The 19,916-nt window shown below is 42.7% G+C and overlaps 1 protein-coding gene across 2 annotated transcripts in view; it reads left to right on the plus strand.

Annotated features, from left to right (window-relative positions):
* gse1b (Gse1 coiled-coil protein b) overlaps positions 1–19,916 on the plus strand; it is a 165,554-nt gene that overhangs the window by 37,426 nt on the left and 108,212 nt on the right. For both annotated transcript variants that reach the window (XM_032504582.1, XM_032504573.1), the window contains exon 2: positions 17,902–18,043. In XM_032504582.1, the coding sequence (XP_032360473.1) occupies positions 17,902–18,043 (142 nt within the window). The remainder of the gene's footprint in view (positions 1–17,901; positions 18,044–19,916) is intronic.

Consider the following 19,916-nt stretch of genomic DNA (forward strand, 5'->3'; position numbering starts at 1 on the left):
AATCTAATTTGGGACATGTCTCGCTGTTTGAGCACTTTCCATTTACTCCGGAGGATGTCCCACGGCTTGTCATAACCTTTGTTGGCCATTTTCTATCGCAAGTTCCTGATAAATTAAATTCAAAAGTCTCTCATCTCCTCATTTATCCACATCCATCTGTCTTTGTTGACACCTGCCATGTGTGCAGACGGAGCAGAAATACTGGGCGGAAATTAGCTAAAACTTCTTCTTCGTTTTGTGGCGGGTTGCAACCACAAAATGACTTAAAACTTAATCAAAATTCATTATTTAATTGTCAAATAACGTTTCCATCAGCATTTATTGCATAAGCCGTATATCAATCAAGATAAAATCCGATGAGACCGAACGTATTTCCTTTGAGTTGATATTCATGAAATTCCGTAGAATTTTACTGTTTCCATAAGGCAATTTTTATTCGATATTAGGTCTGCCCAATTAATCGAATTTTAATCACGATCACGATTTTGGCTTGCCACGATCAAATCTGCGTGCGAGCAATATTTTAAATGCGTAATTTCATAGAACGCTCCGTTTTTTTTTCCTAAACCAATCTACTGCTCGGTAAACCACTGTCTGATCATGAGCCAGTCAGAGTTGTTCCTTGCACTGCGCAGCTTAGTTTCTAGATGTAGACAGTCACAGAGGACGAGTAACATAAAGGAAAATTCAACAGATAGCAGTCGGTTTATACGTTGGTTTCAAAGTTTTACCAGTTTACTAGTAAACCAACATTTTGTCCCGTATGTTTTGTTTTTCAGACAACAGCAGTGCCATGCTAGTTAGTGTCTGTTAGCTCACAGGGCTCTAGGTGCGAGTAATTTTTTCCTCTGGGTTGCACCGCGGGGCACCTAATGTCCTCGCATCCGCTGCTTCTCCACAAATGAAGCAATGTTGTTTATATGGATATGGTTTAATTTTGCGTTACATGACCCATTTCTTCTTTAAAGCTGTACCTGTGTTGGATCTCTCCTTTACTCTCTCTCCTCACACAGCGGCGCAGGTTCACACTTCTGACAGTTGTCTACAGTTTTAATTGTTATTAAAACAGCTGTATATTGTTAAGCATGAGAGGCAAACCTGTATTTTTACCAGTGTTTCCGCTGGTACTTCTGCTATCGCGGCTGCCACAGCAAAAAACACAGAAGAAGTTATTGAATGCAACTAACTTCAGTTGTTAGAGTAACAGCGTGTGAGACAGCGCCTGCTGGACCTAGGTCTGGATAGACAGATGTGATCCATGGCCAGAATATCATAGTTCAATAAAGCGCAGTGCAGTGATGATACAGACATTTCATAAACACAAAGTGTGTAATTTCGCTGAACCGCCATTTGACCCGTGCTGGACACATTCATAATGAGTCAGCCGTCACTCTGTGAGTAGCGTCCATTGCACCCCCTCTCTCTCCTTAGCTCTTTTAATCAGTTATCGTTGAAAACAAATGAAAGAGCTTTCTCTTTTTTGTTTTTGTTTATTTCAGATAACTAATTTTCATTTACATGTGTTGCAGCTGTATTTCAATGCAACATACAACTTCAACATAAGAAGAATGTAGCATAATATGAATGTGAAAGCAGTTATAAATAGCCTATGTGACAATAAAATATGTTTTGGTTAAAATCAACAAATAATTGGGATAATTAATCGTGATCACAATATTGATCAAAATAATCGTGATTATCATTTTGTCCATAATTGTGCAGCCCTATTTGATATCACTTAGTTTGGCTAAAAACGTGTTGATGGAAACAGCTTGTAATACAGTATGTAAGTTCCTCGGTGTGGTCCTCACAGGCATTCAGACTAAACAGCACTGCGTTAAAAATGCTCAAGGGGCTGCAGTGGTGAGGGTTTGTTGCTTGATGTACCGGTGGGACATGAAATACAATTAGAAAGTCCAGTTTCATAAATTTGAAGTTATCATGTAGGCAGTTATTTACCTTAAGTTGCAACAAATGCAAGGTAAACAGTAGACATTTAATGTTTGAAAGTAATCCACCAGGAATGTGATCTTGGATCATTGACCATTTTGCAAGTTGCTGTATATTGTTGCATTGCATTGCAGGTAATGTTGACCCAGGTTCAACCTTTTGCCAGTTTTTTTTTGCCGGAGACCTCTGCTCTAGCATCCCTCCTACATTGCTGGACTGGTCCCATTTAGATAAATCAGGGGGCTATATTAAGGTAGGGTTAAAGATGGTCTGAACCTTACATTGTATTACAATTTACTTTCACTTTTGGATTGAAGGTTTGAATTTAAGAGCTGAAACAGAGATTGTGGGTGAGAAACTTTCCCTATTGTCCAGATGCCCTTTAGCAAACCAAACCTCAACAGTTCCAGTGGAACCCGTCAGTGGCAGTGTTTCTCAAAATAGTGACTGGGACCCCTTTCCAAGATAAGTCGGGGGGTTGTGAGATGATTAACGGGGTATACAAATACTGTATGTATAAATTTTTGAACTCATTTTACCCCCTTGAGCTTCAAACAATAAACATTGAATGAAACTGGATTAGACATTTAGAAAGGAAGTCATTGTAGTGGTGTTTACAACTCATTTGCTGCTATGCTGCTACTTGTAACGACAGAATTTCCCCGTCGTGGGATAAATAAAGTATAATCTAATCTAATCTAATCTAGATATTTCAAGGGGCGTCAACTAGACATTACTTTTTTGTAAGTAATAAGAGAGTAAGAGAACTGTGGTTCTTTTGGGCAGCCAGCTCCTAGTTACGAATGTGAATCAGGTAAAAATAGCAGTTAAAACAAAACTGAAAAGATGTCTTTCTTTCTTTCATTCAGACTCTCCCTGTCTCTCAGTCTCTCTCCTTGTCTCTCAGTCTCTCTCTCAGGCTCTCTGTTGTCATTCCCAGTGCCGCTTGTCAGCCATTGACAGCGAGAGCTTGAGTCACTGTTGAGCAGAGCCTTTAAAGGAAGCTGCTTTTTATGAGCAGACATAAAAACGCATGAAGCCGGCGCCGTTTAAAAAAACATCACAGTTCCCAAGACAGCCTGTGGAGAAACAGAAAGAAAGTGGTGGTAGGAGCGGTGGAGATGGAGGCTAAGGGGTGGCTGAGGATGCAACAGCGTATCACACAAAGTCAAATAAAGCAACTCACCGTCCCTTGTCTTTCTTCTTTCTTCCTCTATATCTGTACCTTTCCTACTGTAAATACAAGCATACATCTGCTGAATGTCTTGAATGTTAGTCTTAATCATGACTTTCTTTTCATACATAACAAAAATACATCACATGCTGTATGAGCCACAACTTAAAAGTGTCCCTATGTGCAACACTGTTGTCTGTTTATGTAACAAGGAACTGCAGATGTTAGTGTCAACATCTCCGTCAAATCTGTAGAGATGTAGTGATGTGGAGAGTTTCTCTGAGTCATCGCCACTGACTCTTTCACCCCACTACAAAGTATCTAAAGACAGAAAAGAACCTGGGGACATGGAATGAGGTCAGATGATTGCACAAGTGTTAGTGAAATGTGTTGTCTCCTTATTGTGGCTTGGCTCTGCACTCCAGAAGTGGTTTGACTTGATAATTAGCTGTAGCATGATGCACCTCCATGGAGCAGAAGCTGGCAGGCAATGACGCCCATGGAGACAGAGTTCTGCCCAGGCCAGGACCCACTGACTGGCCTGGGGTTTGGAAGCCAGCCCGTACTCTCTATGGAGTACCTCCATAATTACTGGTGCACAGCTAGGCCCAGGGATCTCTGGTTATATAACCAATGTGTGCACTTGTGTGTGTATAATCATCCTGTCTGTGAAACTCACAAATATCGATAAGTCGATAGGTCGATAAGATGAAGTGCGCAATTAGATATGGCCTATCTATCTGTAGGCCCACATTCACTGTATGTATCAGACATCTAGTCTAATCTTCAGAGCGAGGAAGAGGTGATGATGTGAATACAAACCAATTTTTTGTCTAAATGGGTCTCAGCATTTTTGATAAACCAGTGTGCCACAGTCAGATATTGAATGTCCCATAAGCTGTACAAAGGTGTAAATGACTCCTGGTATAGGCTACTATTCCTTAAGAGTACTCCATCAATTGCATTCCTTTAACATTGCCGGACTCACGATGGACATTAAAAACAGGATGAAAATCGATGCAGCAGAACCAGAGATGTCGTATTTTTTACTCCATGCTCACTTCTTCTCTGTCAAAACCTGGCACCTACATTACCCATATGTGTAAATCCAAAATATCTAATTCCCAAATTTACCCCATTATTACTTATTATTGTATTTTGTATTTAGGCTCATGCATTGCCAATGCCACTATCAGCATGTGGTTGTTGTTATACGTTCTGTCCACTAGAGGGACTTGAAGGGGCACCTACGTCATGACGCATTGCATAGCTGGCACACTGCTTTGTTTACATTCCTTTTTATAACCATGATCACCCAGCAGCAAAGACAAATCAACAGAGAACCCTGTAATGAAACATTATCAAACTAAAGTGAAGTGGCAAGGGAAGCTAAAGTTAACATTAGGTGTCTCCATGAAGCTGACAACTAAGCTCCTATAACTCGCAACGCAATTAGGAAAAAAGGACAAGCTAAGTAATCATCACAAGCATTTTGACTGGGTGGATGTAAATTTTAATAATAAAATAGTATTTCCTATCCTATCCTTTTGTGATTCCCAGCTGCAGTCTGTCACTCCCTCTGTACTAACAGTACTTAGTCTCTCTACCGACAATCTCACATTACCTTGTGTTGCTCAAACCCGCCACCACCTTTATTGTCCATCAGACGTTATATAACGCTATGTTGTTTTTACATATGGTGAGAAGGGCAAGATTTGCTAACATTAGCCAACAAATTAAGTTAAAAAAAAACATACCCATTTGAATAGTATTTTCAGTATTCGATTAGTATTGACATTTTTACTATTTATAAAAACTAGTTATATTCTACTTCCGGAATTCGTTCCAACTGCCCTAGTACCTGTAAGCTGACACATGATGTGTAAAATCTGTGGAAATGGCAGGAGAAAAGGCAGTTCTAGGACCATAAAGCATTTCCTCACCTTCTGATGAAGAATGCAAGACTAAACTGCCTTTGTTTTTTTGAATACTTTTCTTCCATTTTTAACCTTTTAGACTACAGTGTTGTGCAAGCCACTTTTGTAGGTCTACACTTATCCCAAATGTTTTTTGAGGGCATTGTCTTGGTTTACTTTAAACATAGCTTAGATGTATTAAATAGTCTGCATACATACACTACCGGTCAAAAGTATGGGGCCACTTACAAATTACCATTCCACTCGATGTTAGACAGAATACCAGCTGATCTGAGTGGGGGTCTGATCTTTAATGCAATATCTACATTGCCCATTATCAGCAACCATTCATCCAATGTTCCAAAGGCCCATTCTGTTCACTAATCTATATCATTTAAAAAAAACTAACTGAGAAAACATTGGAGAACCCTTTTGCAATTATGTAAGCACATAATGTAATATGAAAACTGCTGCACTGGTTAAAAAAACAATGCAACTGATCTCAACTAGTATTCTGTCTGTAATGGAGTGCAATGGAAATTTCGAAGTGACCCCAAACTTTTGACCGGTAGTGTATGCACAAAAACTACAATACACTACAGTCCACATTAATACAAAACGCATGCACAAGTCTACTGTCTCTCCTATATGGAAACTGAGAAACTGATCACCTGATATGAGTGGCTGTCAATGGTTCATCGCAATGGACCTACTTTTTTCACAGCAGACATTTTGACTTGCCGTAGTAGGAAAAGCACAGCTGAAATTGACACACACACACACACACACGTGATAAATCCATCAAGGCCTGCTGCCCACTGAAATGCTACTACAGCTTGATGCTAGGATACATACAGACTCAGTGAGAAGCTCAGCCCTCTTTTACCTATACGTTGCTAAGGTGTCACCAAGTGTACACACACACACACACACACACACACACACACACACACAGTAAATGAACAGAAGAAAGGGTCCATTGATTACTACTGATTTCCTATAGTATCACATCCTTCAAGTTAGTGTAAAATGTAAATGTTTTTATTTCAGGTCTTTATAGCAGTGCCCCAATGAGGGTATTACCATTTTATTAATTAGAAAATGTGTCAGTGATGGGTATCTTCCTCTTGTCTGCTGTTTACTCCCTGGACAAGGGGGGGGGGGGGGGGCCGCAGGATGGCAAGCACAATGCTAGTGCACAAGTACCATTAGAGGGCGCTGTATGTTATCTACCCATTGCTGTAATAGTGTAGCATTTCTTCTTCCTTATCAGCGAGGATACTTTGACAGTAGCTCCCTCCTCTCTTCTCTCTCTTTACTTCTCTGCTTGGCTCCCTTTCTGTTGTCTTCTAAGCATGCCTCTCTGCTCATCCCCCACTTTGTCTTTTTCACCCTGCCTCCCTCTTTGTTCCTTCCCTATCTTTTCTTTTTTTCCTTACCTGCCTTTCTCCTTAAATCCTACCTCATCTCCTTTTCCCCTTCTCTACTGCCCTCTTATTCATTCCCTTACTCTTGCCATTTGCCCCTCTCTTCCTCTTCCCCTTTCAGCTTCGCCCTCCCAACTCGCCTTCCTGCAACAGCAGATGAGATTCCCCTTTACAGAGCCTCCCTCCCTCTGTGGCTCCCTCCCTGTTTTGCTTCATGCATTCATGATTCTTGCCCCTCAGGGCTTTGTTTTGCCTAAATCAGGGGCTTAAATGTTGCATCTCACCCAAGCCCAATCCTGCCTTCAGTTGGGCCTGTGGAAATGGTGTGCCCTGTTAGTGCACCACGGCATGCATGCCACCTCGCTGTGGTAGTTGGTGATCACCTAGCCCCCAGCTAAGGAGGCACTGCTCACTGTGCACACCACCAATCACAAACCCCCACACCACACCCCAATACCACATACCACACACACACCACACAGGAGGTGGAATGCAGAAACTCATTAAGGCTGCCTTGAAGTGCTGCCCTACAAAGGCAGATGCAAAGCAACACTCACACACGCATATCACAGGCACAGATACTCCTTTTTCAAAATGGAGTGCAGGGCGAGGGATTCTTTTCATAATCAGCCATTTGCCTCTTGTCTTTACTTGGTCATTTCCTTTTTAGTTCCTCTGATTCTGGCTTGTGGTCTTGACTTATTTGTATTTCTTAGTTGGAAACATCCCTGTGTTGTGTTTGGTGGTAAAATAGCAGAATAGTGACTAGGGTTATGTGGGTAGTGGCTTCAGCAGACCAGCAGCCTGTTTTATGGTCACCTGGCATGCTCTCTCTAGAAGGCACAGTAGGCGTCTACCCAGCTGGATAATGCTTCGTGTCAGACTGGTGTGTCAAATACAGGCAAGCCAGCTTCCTCCCAACAGCCGACCATCTGTCTGCATCCATGACGTCACTCTACCTGCAGATAGGGAGAGATAGAAATAGGTAGAGGTTGACAAACATACTCTACAATATGTTGGAAAGAGAGAAGCCTGCATATGCATACACAGAAAGGTTGGAAACTAAACTGTATGTGCATTTTATGCATAAAACAAAGCTCAGTAGTGCACATCCACCTAGTCTTTGTATATTCATATCGACTTACAACTTACAAAGAGAGGGAGGGCCAGAGGGACTAGAAAAGCGATAGACATAGTCATACAAATGTACAGAAGGCAGACAGCAAGTGACACACAGGAAAAAAAGTGAGCCCACACTCGCCCATGCTATCTATCTTCCTCAGATGGCCATTTGGGCTTGTTAATCTATCGCCTGGTAACAGAGACAGCCTATCAACAACAGCCACGCCCCTCCGCACATGCTCATAGAGAGGGGCTCATTTGGATCTTTGAAGCGAAAATGCGCACCCCACCCCCAAAACAATGCACAACCCCCCCCCAAAACACACACCACACACACAACACACACAACCACAAACTCTCCACAAATCCTGTCATTGGGTCTCCATTGTTTGGTGCGGTTGCTTTCTCTGGTGTGACTGCCAGCAGATGGGTAGCACTGAGCTGTCAGCCTGGGGCCCACACACAGGCACAGACACACACACACACACACACACACACACGCACACACACACACAAATGCACGCACAAACACACACAGAAAATCTACTCATACAAAGAGTGTCTTAATGCACACAGAGCATATGCACAGTGTCCACTGAATGGCTCTAATATTGGCTCCATATCCCTCCTCAAGGTCTGCTTATACATTAGTTTAAACAGTGCACTCTGTGTCACAGTCTTTATTCTCTTGTTGTTTTTCCACACACACACACACACACACACACACACACACACACACACACACACACACACACACACACACACACACACACACACACACACACACACAGGCTCCTGATAGACTGTGGAGCCACTCAGCTACAGGTGCCTCTCATGACCCCTCTCACTGTAATGACTGTGTAATCTCATAAAAGGGCCGCCTCACTGCATTAGCATGTGTAAAGGCCATTGTGTTTGTGTGCGTGTGTGTGTCACTGTGCATAAGTAACTGTTTTGAATCTTGCTTCTGCTGCCATCCTTTGCATCTTTGTCTGTATAAGTGTTTCTGGGGGTGTGTGTTTCACAGTGATTTGATGTGTGTAGAAGCAGGTGTCAGGCCAAATGGAGTGTGTCAGCGCAGTGTAAAAGCAGCTGCTGTGGCCCCGGGTCTTCCAGGGTCATCCAGGGTCATCCAGAGGTGAAAGGTCAGGGTCGGGGTGAGGAGTCGGCTGTAGCTACATGACATTCCTCAGCTCACTAATCATAGCTGTGATGAATGGCTGCAAAGTGGCAGCTGGTAGACAGGAGGCGGTGTGTGTGTGGTGGTGTCATAGGAAAATACAGGCAGGAGGACGGAGAGAAGAGAGGGGAGGGGAACAAAAGGGGACGAGGGGGGATCTATACATTGCAACTAATCTCACACACACATACTCACATTCACACATGCAGGAAAGGCTAGTATTGACAGCACAGTGCTATGATCCTTAAGGAGCTGTACATCAGAGAAGACAAGCACAACAACACAGGCTTTTTGTCAATGTCTAGAACTCCACACGTGCACAAAACCTCTACGCACACCCAAAGGCGCACATGCACACATCGTCATCCTCTCTCTCTCTATATCACGCACGCACGCACGCACACAGAGGCAGTTTGTTGTGTCTGCAGAATGCTGGGACTAATGACAGGCTTTGTGTTGTGTGTGCTCACTCAGCTGCCCCCTGGACACACTTTACCCAACCAGCAGAAAACAGACCTTTATTCTCTCTTCTCTCTCTTTCTCTCTCTCCTTCTCTCTCTCCTTCTATCTATATATCTCTCTCTATCTTGTTCTCGCTGTCTCCCCACTTTCTTCTCCCTCTGGAGAATAGAGTTGTTTTGCTGTGCTGTGCTGTATATATTACCTACTGTATATATTTTCCTGGGGCCCGACAACAAATATATTAGTGCAGCAGTGTTTTTGGCTGACACCAGCCTTTCACATTTACCAGTAAATGGAGCAATAAAGCCTGCACATAAAATATGACATTTTGATACAAACATGGTTAATATTGAAGATGTTCGTATTTACACTGCACCTTTGATATGATGTGCTAAATCCTGTAAATAAAATGGAACAATGGTGAGTTTAACAAGCATTGTATACTTCAGCTTGGCTTGAAAACAATGACGGGACATAATATTTGGTAGCAATACTGAAAATGCAATGATTGTTTCTCCCTTTGTCAGGATTGTACCTGAAAAGTGTTTTAAAAAAACTTTACTATTAGTTTTCCTCTAGCCAATATTTTTTGCAGCTCTTCTTCACCAGATTGACATTTTTTGGCCAGTCAATTGAGGAGGTGCTTGTGTTTTGTAGTATTCCTTGTTATAATATATTACTCTTATGTTATCATGTCTCACATGTATCACATTATCTTTTTTCATTGTATGTGATTTGATATTATTCTCTTTATATTTTATCTTACTAAGTAGTCTGTAATGTATGTTTTGTCTTGGCCAGGACATTATCTTTTTTTATTTTTGAAAGGGCCTTTCTGTTTTAAAGAATGAAGATTAACTGACTTTGCAGTTGTCCCAAACTAGGTCTCATTCTTGCAAAAAACGTTGTCTGCCAAAGGAATAAAAGGAACAGTGGCCTACACTATTCTTACTGTGCCACAACCCGAGTTCAGGAGAAATCTGTTTACTTCTGCACATCAGGGTATCAGTTCATGTCTGCTAAATAAGGCATTTATGTATAGCTGGAAATAAAGAGTGCCAGTTGTGCAGATGCATATAAACACCCACTTGCTAATGTTTGCTTATTCCATCCCTCCCTTTGATTCTTTAAACCGCAGTGAGCAGCCTTTCTGTCGCCATCAGTCTGTTTATCTGCCCATCCACTCATGCCTCCCCCTGATTTGTATGCCTCCATCTTTAGTCTGCCTCATATCTAAATGCCATCGAAGAGCTGAGTGCTGCAGAGATTCCTGTTCATAATGTCACAGTGCTGCCCAGAGCAGTGTTTTATATTGACCCATGTCTGTCTCCATACCAGCTTGTCTTGCTGAATGTATACTTGCTCTAGCCATAAGCATTACACACGACACGCATACTGTTCTTTTCAGGAACAGTATGGAAGCATGTAATGGATAACAAACAGATAGATTATTTTGTAGAAGGGTTGACTTCTGTGACTTATGTCTTATAAAGTTGTATTAAAAAATGGATTGTAAGTCTTCTCATTATGGCTCCTAACCCATTCACTCACACAGAAACATAAAAGGACTTGGTACTGTAGTGCTTCAGGTGTATCCTCAAATCCTAGAGGAACTGGAAAGCAAGCACTGTTTGTTTGTGTGTGTGTTTGTGTGTGTACATGTAGTTAGTGCTGCACTGAAAAGCAGATGGTCAAACGGTCAATGTGATTTTGCTGTTACAGCTGGGCCAGGCAGGAAAGATGCCAATCGATAGCACTTACCCCCTTCCTGTCTGAGTTCCCAACAGACTTGGGAGAAAGACGCAGCCCTGCAGTTGTTACCAGCTGTGTGTATGTCTTTGTGTATTCATGTTACTACCTGTCTGCACACACACTTATTGTGTATAAAGCATTGTTTCTGAGGCTGAGTATGATTGAGTGCATTTATGTATTTGGAACTTTAGCCTGAAGACACTCTGTAGCGGATGAAGGAGCATTTCTTTCTTTTTATTGACATCCATCTAGCCTCTGCTCACCCAACAGCTTAAGACCAAACTGAATGTTTAACCTGTCTAAGTCTTAATTGAAATAACACGGAATTAGTTGTCTGTTAACCTTGAATTTGAATTCTGAATATAAACAAAAAAAGATAAAAACAGAAAGAAGTAAAATACATCATACATATTCATGCAGATACATGCAGTGGTAATGTGTCCCTACCTGCTCCTGCTCTGTGTACTATAACCTGCCTTGAAGGGGAGGGAAAAAAGCTCCCTACAGGCATCAATAAAGTATCACATAGTTGAGGCACCTGCACCCAGTCATCCTGTTCCAGGGGACAAACCAACCCAGGAAGTGGCCAAATGTTTACTGTGATACATCAAATACTGTGCTTCCCTTCCTTCAAGCTCCGCTCTTCATCAGTATGCACATGTTTTACAGCCATACCCTCACTGGCAAGGACAGAATGCTAGTGAGCGCTGAGGTTAGATCAGCACCTACTCTGGCTTATCCACTGACCTCCAGTATCCTATGCTGCTGTGGAGAATGGTTTAGCTTGTGTGCAGACATCGCAGGATTGGTTAGACTGAACATGTACTGCTGATTCAGTCTGAATCTTATTAGCAATTCTAATGTTTGCTGAGGCATTTTTTTGGACAAGAGACTGAAGCTAATCCCTGCTTGCTCCAGGTTGTGTCCAGCATCAGTACTAGTGTTTCAATTAAAGGATGTTTTGTTATTTGGCTATACAAGACATATGGTCAACTGTGTAAGTGTTTTATTTGGGAGGAATGTAAGTTAAGCAATATGCTACTTGAATGAGTTTTGATAACATTGTACATGTTGCGGTGGGGTTAGTATTCAAGCTGTGTCTGTATGTGTTTGTTTATTTTCTGCATATTCAGTCATGCAGACAATCAAATAAATAAGCCCAATTCTTTTATTCTCTTAAATTTAATCTTTCAGAAAACATTTAAAGTCCCTTACAAGTATCAGCTTATATTGAAAAGGAAACTGAATATACAGATGCCTGAAAGGGTAGTTGGTGCATGCATGTGCACCTCTGTATGCATCTATTTATTTCTATTGTCTAATTGTGTCTATCCAGCTGCCCTCAGATCAGCCTCAGTGTGAGGCTTGCTTCTTTCGGGCTCCCTTTTCTTCTGCCTTTGACTGACCCAAGCCTGATCTGTGTTTGTGCCCAGGGCCTCCTCATGGCTACTTTATGGGCTGGGGTGTGTGTGTGTGTGTGTGTGTGTGTGTGTGTGTGTGTGTGTGTGTGTGTGTGTGTGTGTGTGTGTGTGTGTTTATATATACAGTATGTGTGTGTTTCCGAGTCCATCCAGGCAGAAAAAGCAAGGGATGGGAGCCGCAGGTGGGCAGAGAGAAGAGAGAAAGAGAGAGAGAGAGAGAGAGAGGAGAGAAGAGGAGAGAGAGAGAGAGAGAGAGAGAGAGAGAAGCAGGACAGTTGAAAGAGTAAGAAGAGGAAGGTTGGAACCAGAGAGAAGTAATGGACAAAGAGTAGTGAGGCTCTTTTTAACTCGGCCTCCGTGGAAGAGAGATGTCAGTCTGTGTCAGTTCGCTCCACTAACCAGCCTGTAGCAAGAGAAACAGATCTCTCCCTCCCTCTCTCTCACACTTTCTTGAGTTCCCTCCATCTCGCTCCCTCCCACACCATTTCTATCTACTTTCCTCTCTTATATCTTTTGGCGATAGCTTTTCTGCCTCAGTTGAGGGAAGCAGAAACACTCCACAACTCAGAGGAAAACAGCAAGACTAAGTAAAAGACCAGGCAATGAACCAGTCATCTCTAAAAGGCAGACATTATAGTGCAGGTCTTCTCCTGATCACACTTGAGGTGAGTGAGAACAGGCTAATCCAAATGCTGTAGAGAAAGGCCCTTAAGGCAGGGCACTCTGCCGGCTCTGCTGCAGCGTGTTTTGAGGAGGGCAGCACACAACTCTTCAAACACAGAAGGGATCAAATCTTCAAATCCCCTGGAAATGTCAACCGCGTTTTAGGAAATGTCAGTAGAGCTGAGAACACACACAAGCACACATCAGCCTGAGCGTGTGCACACACGGGCACTCGCATTCAACACCATGGCAAGAAAGGCAAACGTGATATAGGGCAGTCTTGTCCTGTGGGTGAAATCCGTTTCATCTCCTTCCATTTTCCCAGATCTCAAGGGAGAATCGCAGTTTGCCTCAGGAGTTATTTATTCCCAATAATGTTGAAGTTATAATCTGTAGCATTTTCACATGAAAAAGCATCTGCTTTGCAAGTCTCTAACATGAAATGATGTAACACAATAGTTAATCAACTGGTAATGCCAGTGCAGTAAAAGCAGAACAACAGCTGGACAGAGGAAACTGAGGAATAAGGTCTTTCAAAAGTCTGTATTCAGTCTTGGTTGACTCTTCAGCTGGTTGTGGAGGAGGATTGCGAGAGGACTAGTTTATGAAATTATAATTTCCTGTAGTAAAAAATGATTCAATTCCTGGTCTTACTCCCTCTGTAGTTCCTGTAAAATATGTAATATGGGATACTTTGTGATAACACAATTAATTTAATATCAAAACTCCTCATTTGTAGATCCTTAGTCGCCTCCGGTGATCTCATCTGCAGCCAGTGACATCATTCTGTGTTCCTATTGATCTATCCCCACCCCCACTGTCTAACTTATCGACATCCTCAAGTGTATTTCCTGTCTAGGCTGTCAGCAGTGTTTATGGATGGCACTGGCCCCTGGTGACACACACACACACACACACACACACACACACACACACACACACACACACACACACTTGTGCACCCACCTCCTCTGCTTGTCAATGTATCCTTTTGCTTCTGTCTCTGTCCTCCTTAATGAATCTTGTAGGTGTTGAACTGCAGATGTTGTGCAGTGCTCAAATATCGACGGGCATGGCCGTGATGAAAGCGCTTGTCCCTGGAGAGGCCTGGGTTAGATCACTGTGTGTGTGCGTGTGTGTGCGTGCGTGCGTGCACGCTGGTGGGCATGTGTGAGAGAGAAAGAGAGAGAGTTATTGTAGGTGCATGTGTTTCTGGGGGATGTCCATCACCCCATCACTCCCTGTATGCCACTTCTATGAAGTAATATTGAGTCCAAAGTGTGGTGTGTGTGTGTGCAAGACTGTGTCAGCACTGCTTCAAGAGGTTGACAGGTGAGATGTGGGTTGAGACAGGCAAATGACTAGAGAAGTTGCGATTGATAGGCCTCTCTCTTGAACACACTCATACACGCACACAAGCACTCACACTTTTCCCTCTGGACTCTTATTTATCTGCAGCTTCATATCAAGATCTGCACTCAGTTGGCAATGTCTTGTGATCCTTTGGGGGCATAAAGTACTTCCAGCTCCTGTGTGATTTTTTGCTGGCAGGCTCTCTCCATTTCCTGCAACATCATCCATTACCAACTTCCTCCTTACCAATTAGAGGAGATAATGCTGAACTGTGGAATTAACCTCAATTAGTAGCCTACTACCTCTGTAGATCCTTCTCATTTCACCTCCTAACTACTGTGCTGCATCTTACATGTCCCTGGGCTATTTCTGCTCTAGTCAAAGGGCATCAAGTGTGCATATAAACTCAGAAACCATTTAACATTGTCATCAGTTAAACATTTCGTCCAATGCTTTGGCTTTGGCTTTAACCAAACACCTGCGAAACGAAGGATATTGCCATCAGCCTTAGCTGTCCTTTGTGTTTCATGTTTATTAGCAAATGTCAGCATGATTACATGCTACTCTAATGGCAAACATGGCAAACATTACTTGCTAAACATCAGCATGTAAACATTGTGATTGTGAGAATGTTAGCATGCTGTTGTTAGCATTTTGCTCAAAGCATTGTGTCTAAGTTCTGCCTAACAAAGCTGTAGATTTTTAGTCTTGTCAACCTTACAACTATATTGTGTTGCTGTGGGCACAATTGTTGTGCCCACAGTCTGTTATGTAACATGACAGACTGTAAGTAATCATGCCCCTCCCTAATTATATGGGCATAGATAAGTCATGTGGGAGCAATTATAGCAACAGCTAAATGCGTACCATCAAATGCTGGCGTCCCAGTTTATATGTTAAGTGCTACTTTCCACCATCTGTTTTGTGGACGAGAGAAGCAACAATATCTCAGTGATTAAAATATAAAGTCTCACGGCCCGGACCTGACAGAGTAGTTTAGACACTTACTGTCCTCTCTACGTACACCTTTCTCCTTTTGTCTCTTACAGTTAAATATACAGTGTGAGAAATTCATAAACTACTCCCTCACGTGTGCACTTTTAATCAAAAAAAGACAGGCAGCAAATAGGCTGAAAGCAAGAAGGAGAGACAGAAAAGGTTAGGAAACCTGGGGCCATGTTTGTTGTGCATGTTTTTCTGGAGTAGAGGTAAACCCCAAGCTCAGACGTGACTATTTACCTTACTATTTGCTTACACCTGAATTGTTACCAATACAGACAGGGGACTAACGCCCAGCGTGTCTCATGACGAGGATAAGATAAGTAAGGAATCTCAACAAAGCAAAGAAGTGAATATACCCAGTCTCTGGTAGCTCAGAAAGTGCACAAACACACGCTCGCGCACACGCAACCGCACACACACTCATACACACGAGAATCTCAATAATTCAGTGGCATAGCCTTTACAGAGAGTGCGTGGGAGAGGTGGATTGTTAGCTTGAACAAAGGGTGAGTTTATTGTTAAGTAAGGTGTGTTTAAATGGGTTTTTAACTGCTGGTGTGAGGGAGGCAGCTGTCTGGGCTTGAAGAGAGGGTAGTTGGACAGGTCTGAGCAAGAGAGGCAGGTGGATTATTTACCAACAGCCTAAACACTTTTTTCCAGGGTTGCGTTGTGGTCCAAGTAAATAAATTCCTGGTCTTACTTTTTGCAGTTTGGATTTTAGTAGTGGGTGTTTCCTGAAATAATAGGGAGCATTGATACACCTTGATGCTCACAAGCACCTGCATGTTTGTGTGAGTGTAAGCGCACAGGTATGCATGTCTGCACACACTCACTCACTCACTCACACACACACACGCACGCACACACACACACACACACACACACACCACACAACACACACACACACACACACACACACACACACACACACTTTCATGGGTGGAGGATCAATGGCTGAGCTGTTGCTTTAGCCGCTGTGGTTAACATTTCACACTAAGAGTCTTGCATGGAGAACACAGCAGTGAGGTTAAATGTTGTAAGAGCATATTCACTGCACACACACACACATACACAAACACACACTCACTCACTCACTCACTCATAAAAAAACACCAACTACTTCCCCCCCTAGCTCCTCATGAGAAGTCATTAGGAACGTGTCTGTGTGTTTTATTTTTAGCAGTGTGTGTGTTTAGGAGGGGTTGTGGAGTCTCGTCAGTCTTCAGGGCCCCCCTCTGTCGCTCTGTGTCTCTGTCTTCAGCTGAGAGCTATGTATATTTCATCAGCCCAGGGTGCCTTTATGTCTTAAGATGCGCTGCACCTCCCCTGCCTGTCTCACTGCTACTCATCAATGGATGGAGCCATCACAGCCTCTTTGAAATTCTCCCACTCTCTCTTACTCTCTCTCTCTCTCTCTCTCTCTCTCTGTCTCTCCTCACAGACAGCCACCCTCTGCTTCTCCCTCTGCTTTTCATGGCCAGCTTATCTCTCTCCTGAAGGCTCATCCCTCTTTCCTCTTTCAGCTGTGGAAGGGAGCAGAGTAAAGCACATTCAAACAGACTTGTGCTGTCAGGAAAACTCTTTCTTGCTCTCTGTCTCTCTCCGTCTTTGATTCTGTCTGTCTGTTTTGCGACTCTGTCACTTCAGGGAAGGGACACTTCTTCACCCAGCGCTGCATCTCCTTCAGTTGTTGTCTTTTTATAACAGAAATCTGCGTGATGTGACAGTAGCTAAATATGGTTACATGGCTACATCCGCAGTTAATTGCTATGTTTGCACCATCAGTGTCTTTTCATTGTTTGTTTAGATTGTATTATTATGTCAATATTGCTGATGTACACTGTTGACACTTGTTCCATAATATTATCAGGGCACCTCTTAGTGTATGTGTGTAGCATTATCAGAAGCCATATATAGTCTTGTGGTCTTATAATTGAGCCTAGCGTTAGGAAGTAATACTCCTGCTGATTTAATTATCCTTCCTATCAGACACACCCCAATCACAGCCATTCTCCAAGGCGGTCCTTTTAAATATGACTCCCTCCTCACTGGCCTCTGCTACACTGACACTGCTTCACTCGCTTCTGCTGCTGCTGGCAACGTTTTGCCTCCACCACTCAAGCCTCCACCTTCCTAGTTCAGAGTCCTAACATGACTAAAAAAAAGTCTAAAATGGTTTACAATGTCTTTCTTTTGCCTCACTTTTTTTTTTTAACCCAGGTGGGGTTCTGCATGATGCTCCCTGTTTCAGCTTATCATGGTGCTTGGCTGGTCCAGGGAGCATTATCAAGAGCGGAACTGTATTTCCATTTGTTGCAATAAATTTTAAAATTTATGACGAGTGTTCCTGATTGAATTAGAGTCACTCATTGATTCATATTTAATTAATATCCTCCAACTATATCTTAAATAAGGACATTGGAGTGTCAAAATTCTTGTTTTATTTCCAGGATGTTGATTATGTCTTTGCATCTTTCAGGCGTGTACTGTGATTGAGAGTGCGGCTGGAGCCAGTAAGGAGGTTGACTCAGGGCCTTTGCAGCCTGCAGGTGACCACATTCCTTCTCACCCAATGACCTCGGAGCCAGAGAAAGCTGACCGAGCTGACCGCCCACGTTCCAGTGAGTATAGCTCTCCCAAATGCCAGATCACAGTCACATTTTTTTTTTCCACCTCTGTTTTGTTACTGTGGCTTAAATAAAGCTGTCTGGTTTGCTTTAAAGTCCTGTTTATAGGATGTGATTGTTAAGTCCACAGCATGTGATCATTTTTGATAGATTTTAGTACACACACCACTGCAATTACATATCCCTGTGGCTATTCTACAATCTGGCAGCATTATCTGACACATTCGTCATGTTTCACATTGCAGTTCTTAATCTCACCGCTCTGTGTGGTCACAACTGTGTGAGGAACTTTCACTTAGATCATACAATGGTAAATGCTTTGGTTCAGAATAATTCAACTACTAAGAATAAGACTTACCTTCTGTATCTCTTCACTTAGCGGGCATCTTATCTCTGCTTCCTCTTTTCTGTGTGAAGTGTCCTTTTGACCCTGCTGTGTGGCAACAAAGGAAGCAGTGAGACCCCTGGAGGGAATGAGATACGGTCTGAGGTGGCTATCACACTCATCGAAGAGTTTAAAAAAGAGCCTTTTCAAGCTTGTGCTGTCATGTCTTCACACACTTCATAGTATTGTAACGCTTTAACCCCGCTACCCCACAACCATTGTATTCTCTCCATATATACCTAAGATAGCTATCATCCTCTCAGCCAAACTGGATTAACTATTCTTTTTCTTTTTTTGTCATTACAACAGTCAACCTATACATGCTGCAGTGTGAGACCAGGAGGAGATAATACTTATGATTTCCATGCAGTTTGTTTTGCAAATATTCTGGGGATCTTATCCCTTTGCCTCTTTTGAATGCATTGTTTAACAGCAACTGCTTTTAATTGTTAACAATGCAAACCCAGCCTGCCCACAAAACGTACACACAAAGACTCTCAAACCACGCATTGACATTTTACAATGTTCACATGCAAATGTTTACACAGCATATCTCACTCTTTTGTGTTGCTTTTTTCAGTTTGCGTACCGCTAATCAGTAATCAGCAGTTTCTTATTGCTGCCATCCTCGACACAGAGCAATGGAATATAGGTTAGCTAACATCTCCTTCATCTACAGTAAGGTGTTCAGCCAGACATTGTTGGAATGCTGGTGAAGTAAAGGATGATAGTGATAAAATGAAACTGAGAGATGAGTTTGAAGATGTCATGATGAAGAAGGCACTAAAACAAAAAATAAATGACATCCATTTGTGAGTATGCCCTGAGGGAGGCCATCACTACAGTGGATTTTGGAGCTCAGTGCGTTTATGTGGAAACTGCAGCTGTCTCCTGTAATCAGTATAGCTGGACTGCCTTTTTGCTGCATATCTGTTCCCTTCCTTTTTTGTCTGTTTACACTTATAAATACAGGACTTTTTTTTAAATTGAATTTACTTAACTCAACCACCCTCCTTTTTACACTTTCTCTCATCCTGCTATACAGTATATTTCTCTCTTGCTTACCACTCCCTCCTGCTCAGGTCATTCTCTCTCTCTTTTCTCTAAGGCTATATCTGTTTAGCCGCAAGGGCCCCCCTGTCGTTTACAGAAACTCATCTTAAGCTCTCTTTCCAACTGAAAACACACACACAGGCACACTAGCTTAACCACAACACATTCAAAGGCACCTGGTTAAACAGTCATGACAAACAGGGCCACCGCACAGGCACAGACACTCTCATACGCACAGAAGACTGAACGTTCCTCCCAATGGTTGAGTGTGGGTTGAGAACAGGGTTTTCATGAGTTATTTAAGTGCTCTCCATCATGCGTGTTGCGCTGCAGTTCACACTGACATGACACGGCCCATTTCCTTCGCTCCGGCTGGAAACGTGACACAAGACACTTGCTGGCGGTGTTCACACCAAACAGAGTAGAGAG

Source organism: Etheostoma spectabile, chromosome 1 (genome assembly GCF_008692095.1).
Source record: "Etheostoma spectabile isolate EspeVRDwgs_2016 chromosome 1, UIUC_Espe_1.0, whole genome shotgun sequence".
Lineage (NCBI taxonomy): Eukaryota > Metazoa > Chordata > Actinopteri > Perciformes > Percidae > Etheostoma > Etheostoma spectabile.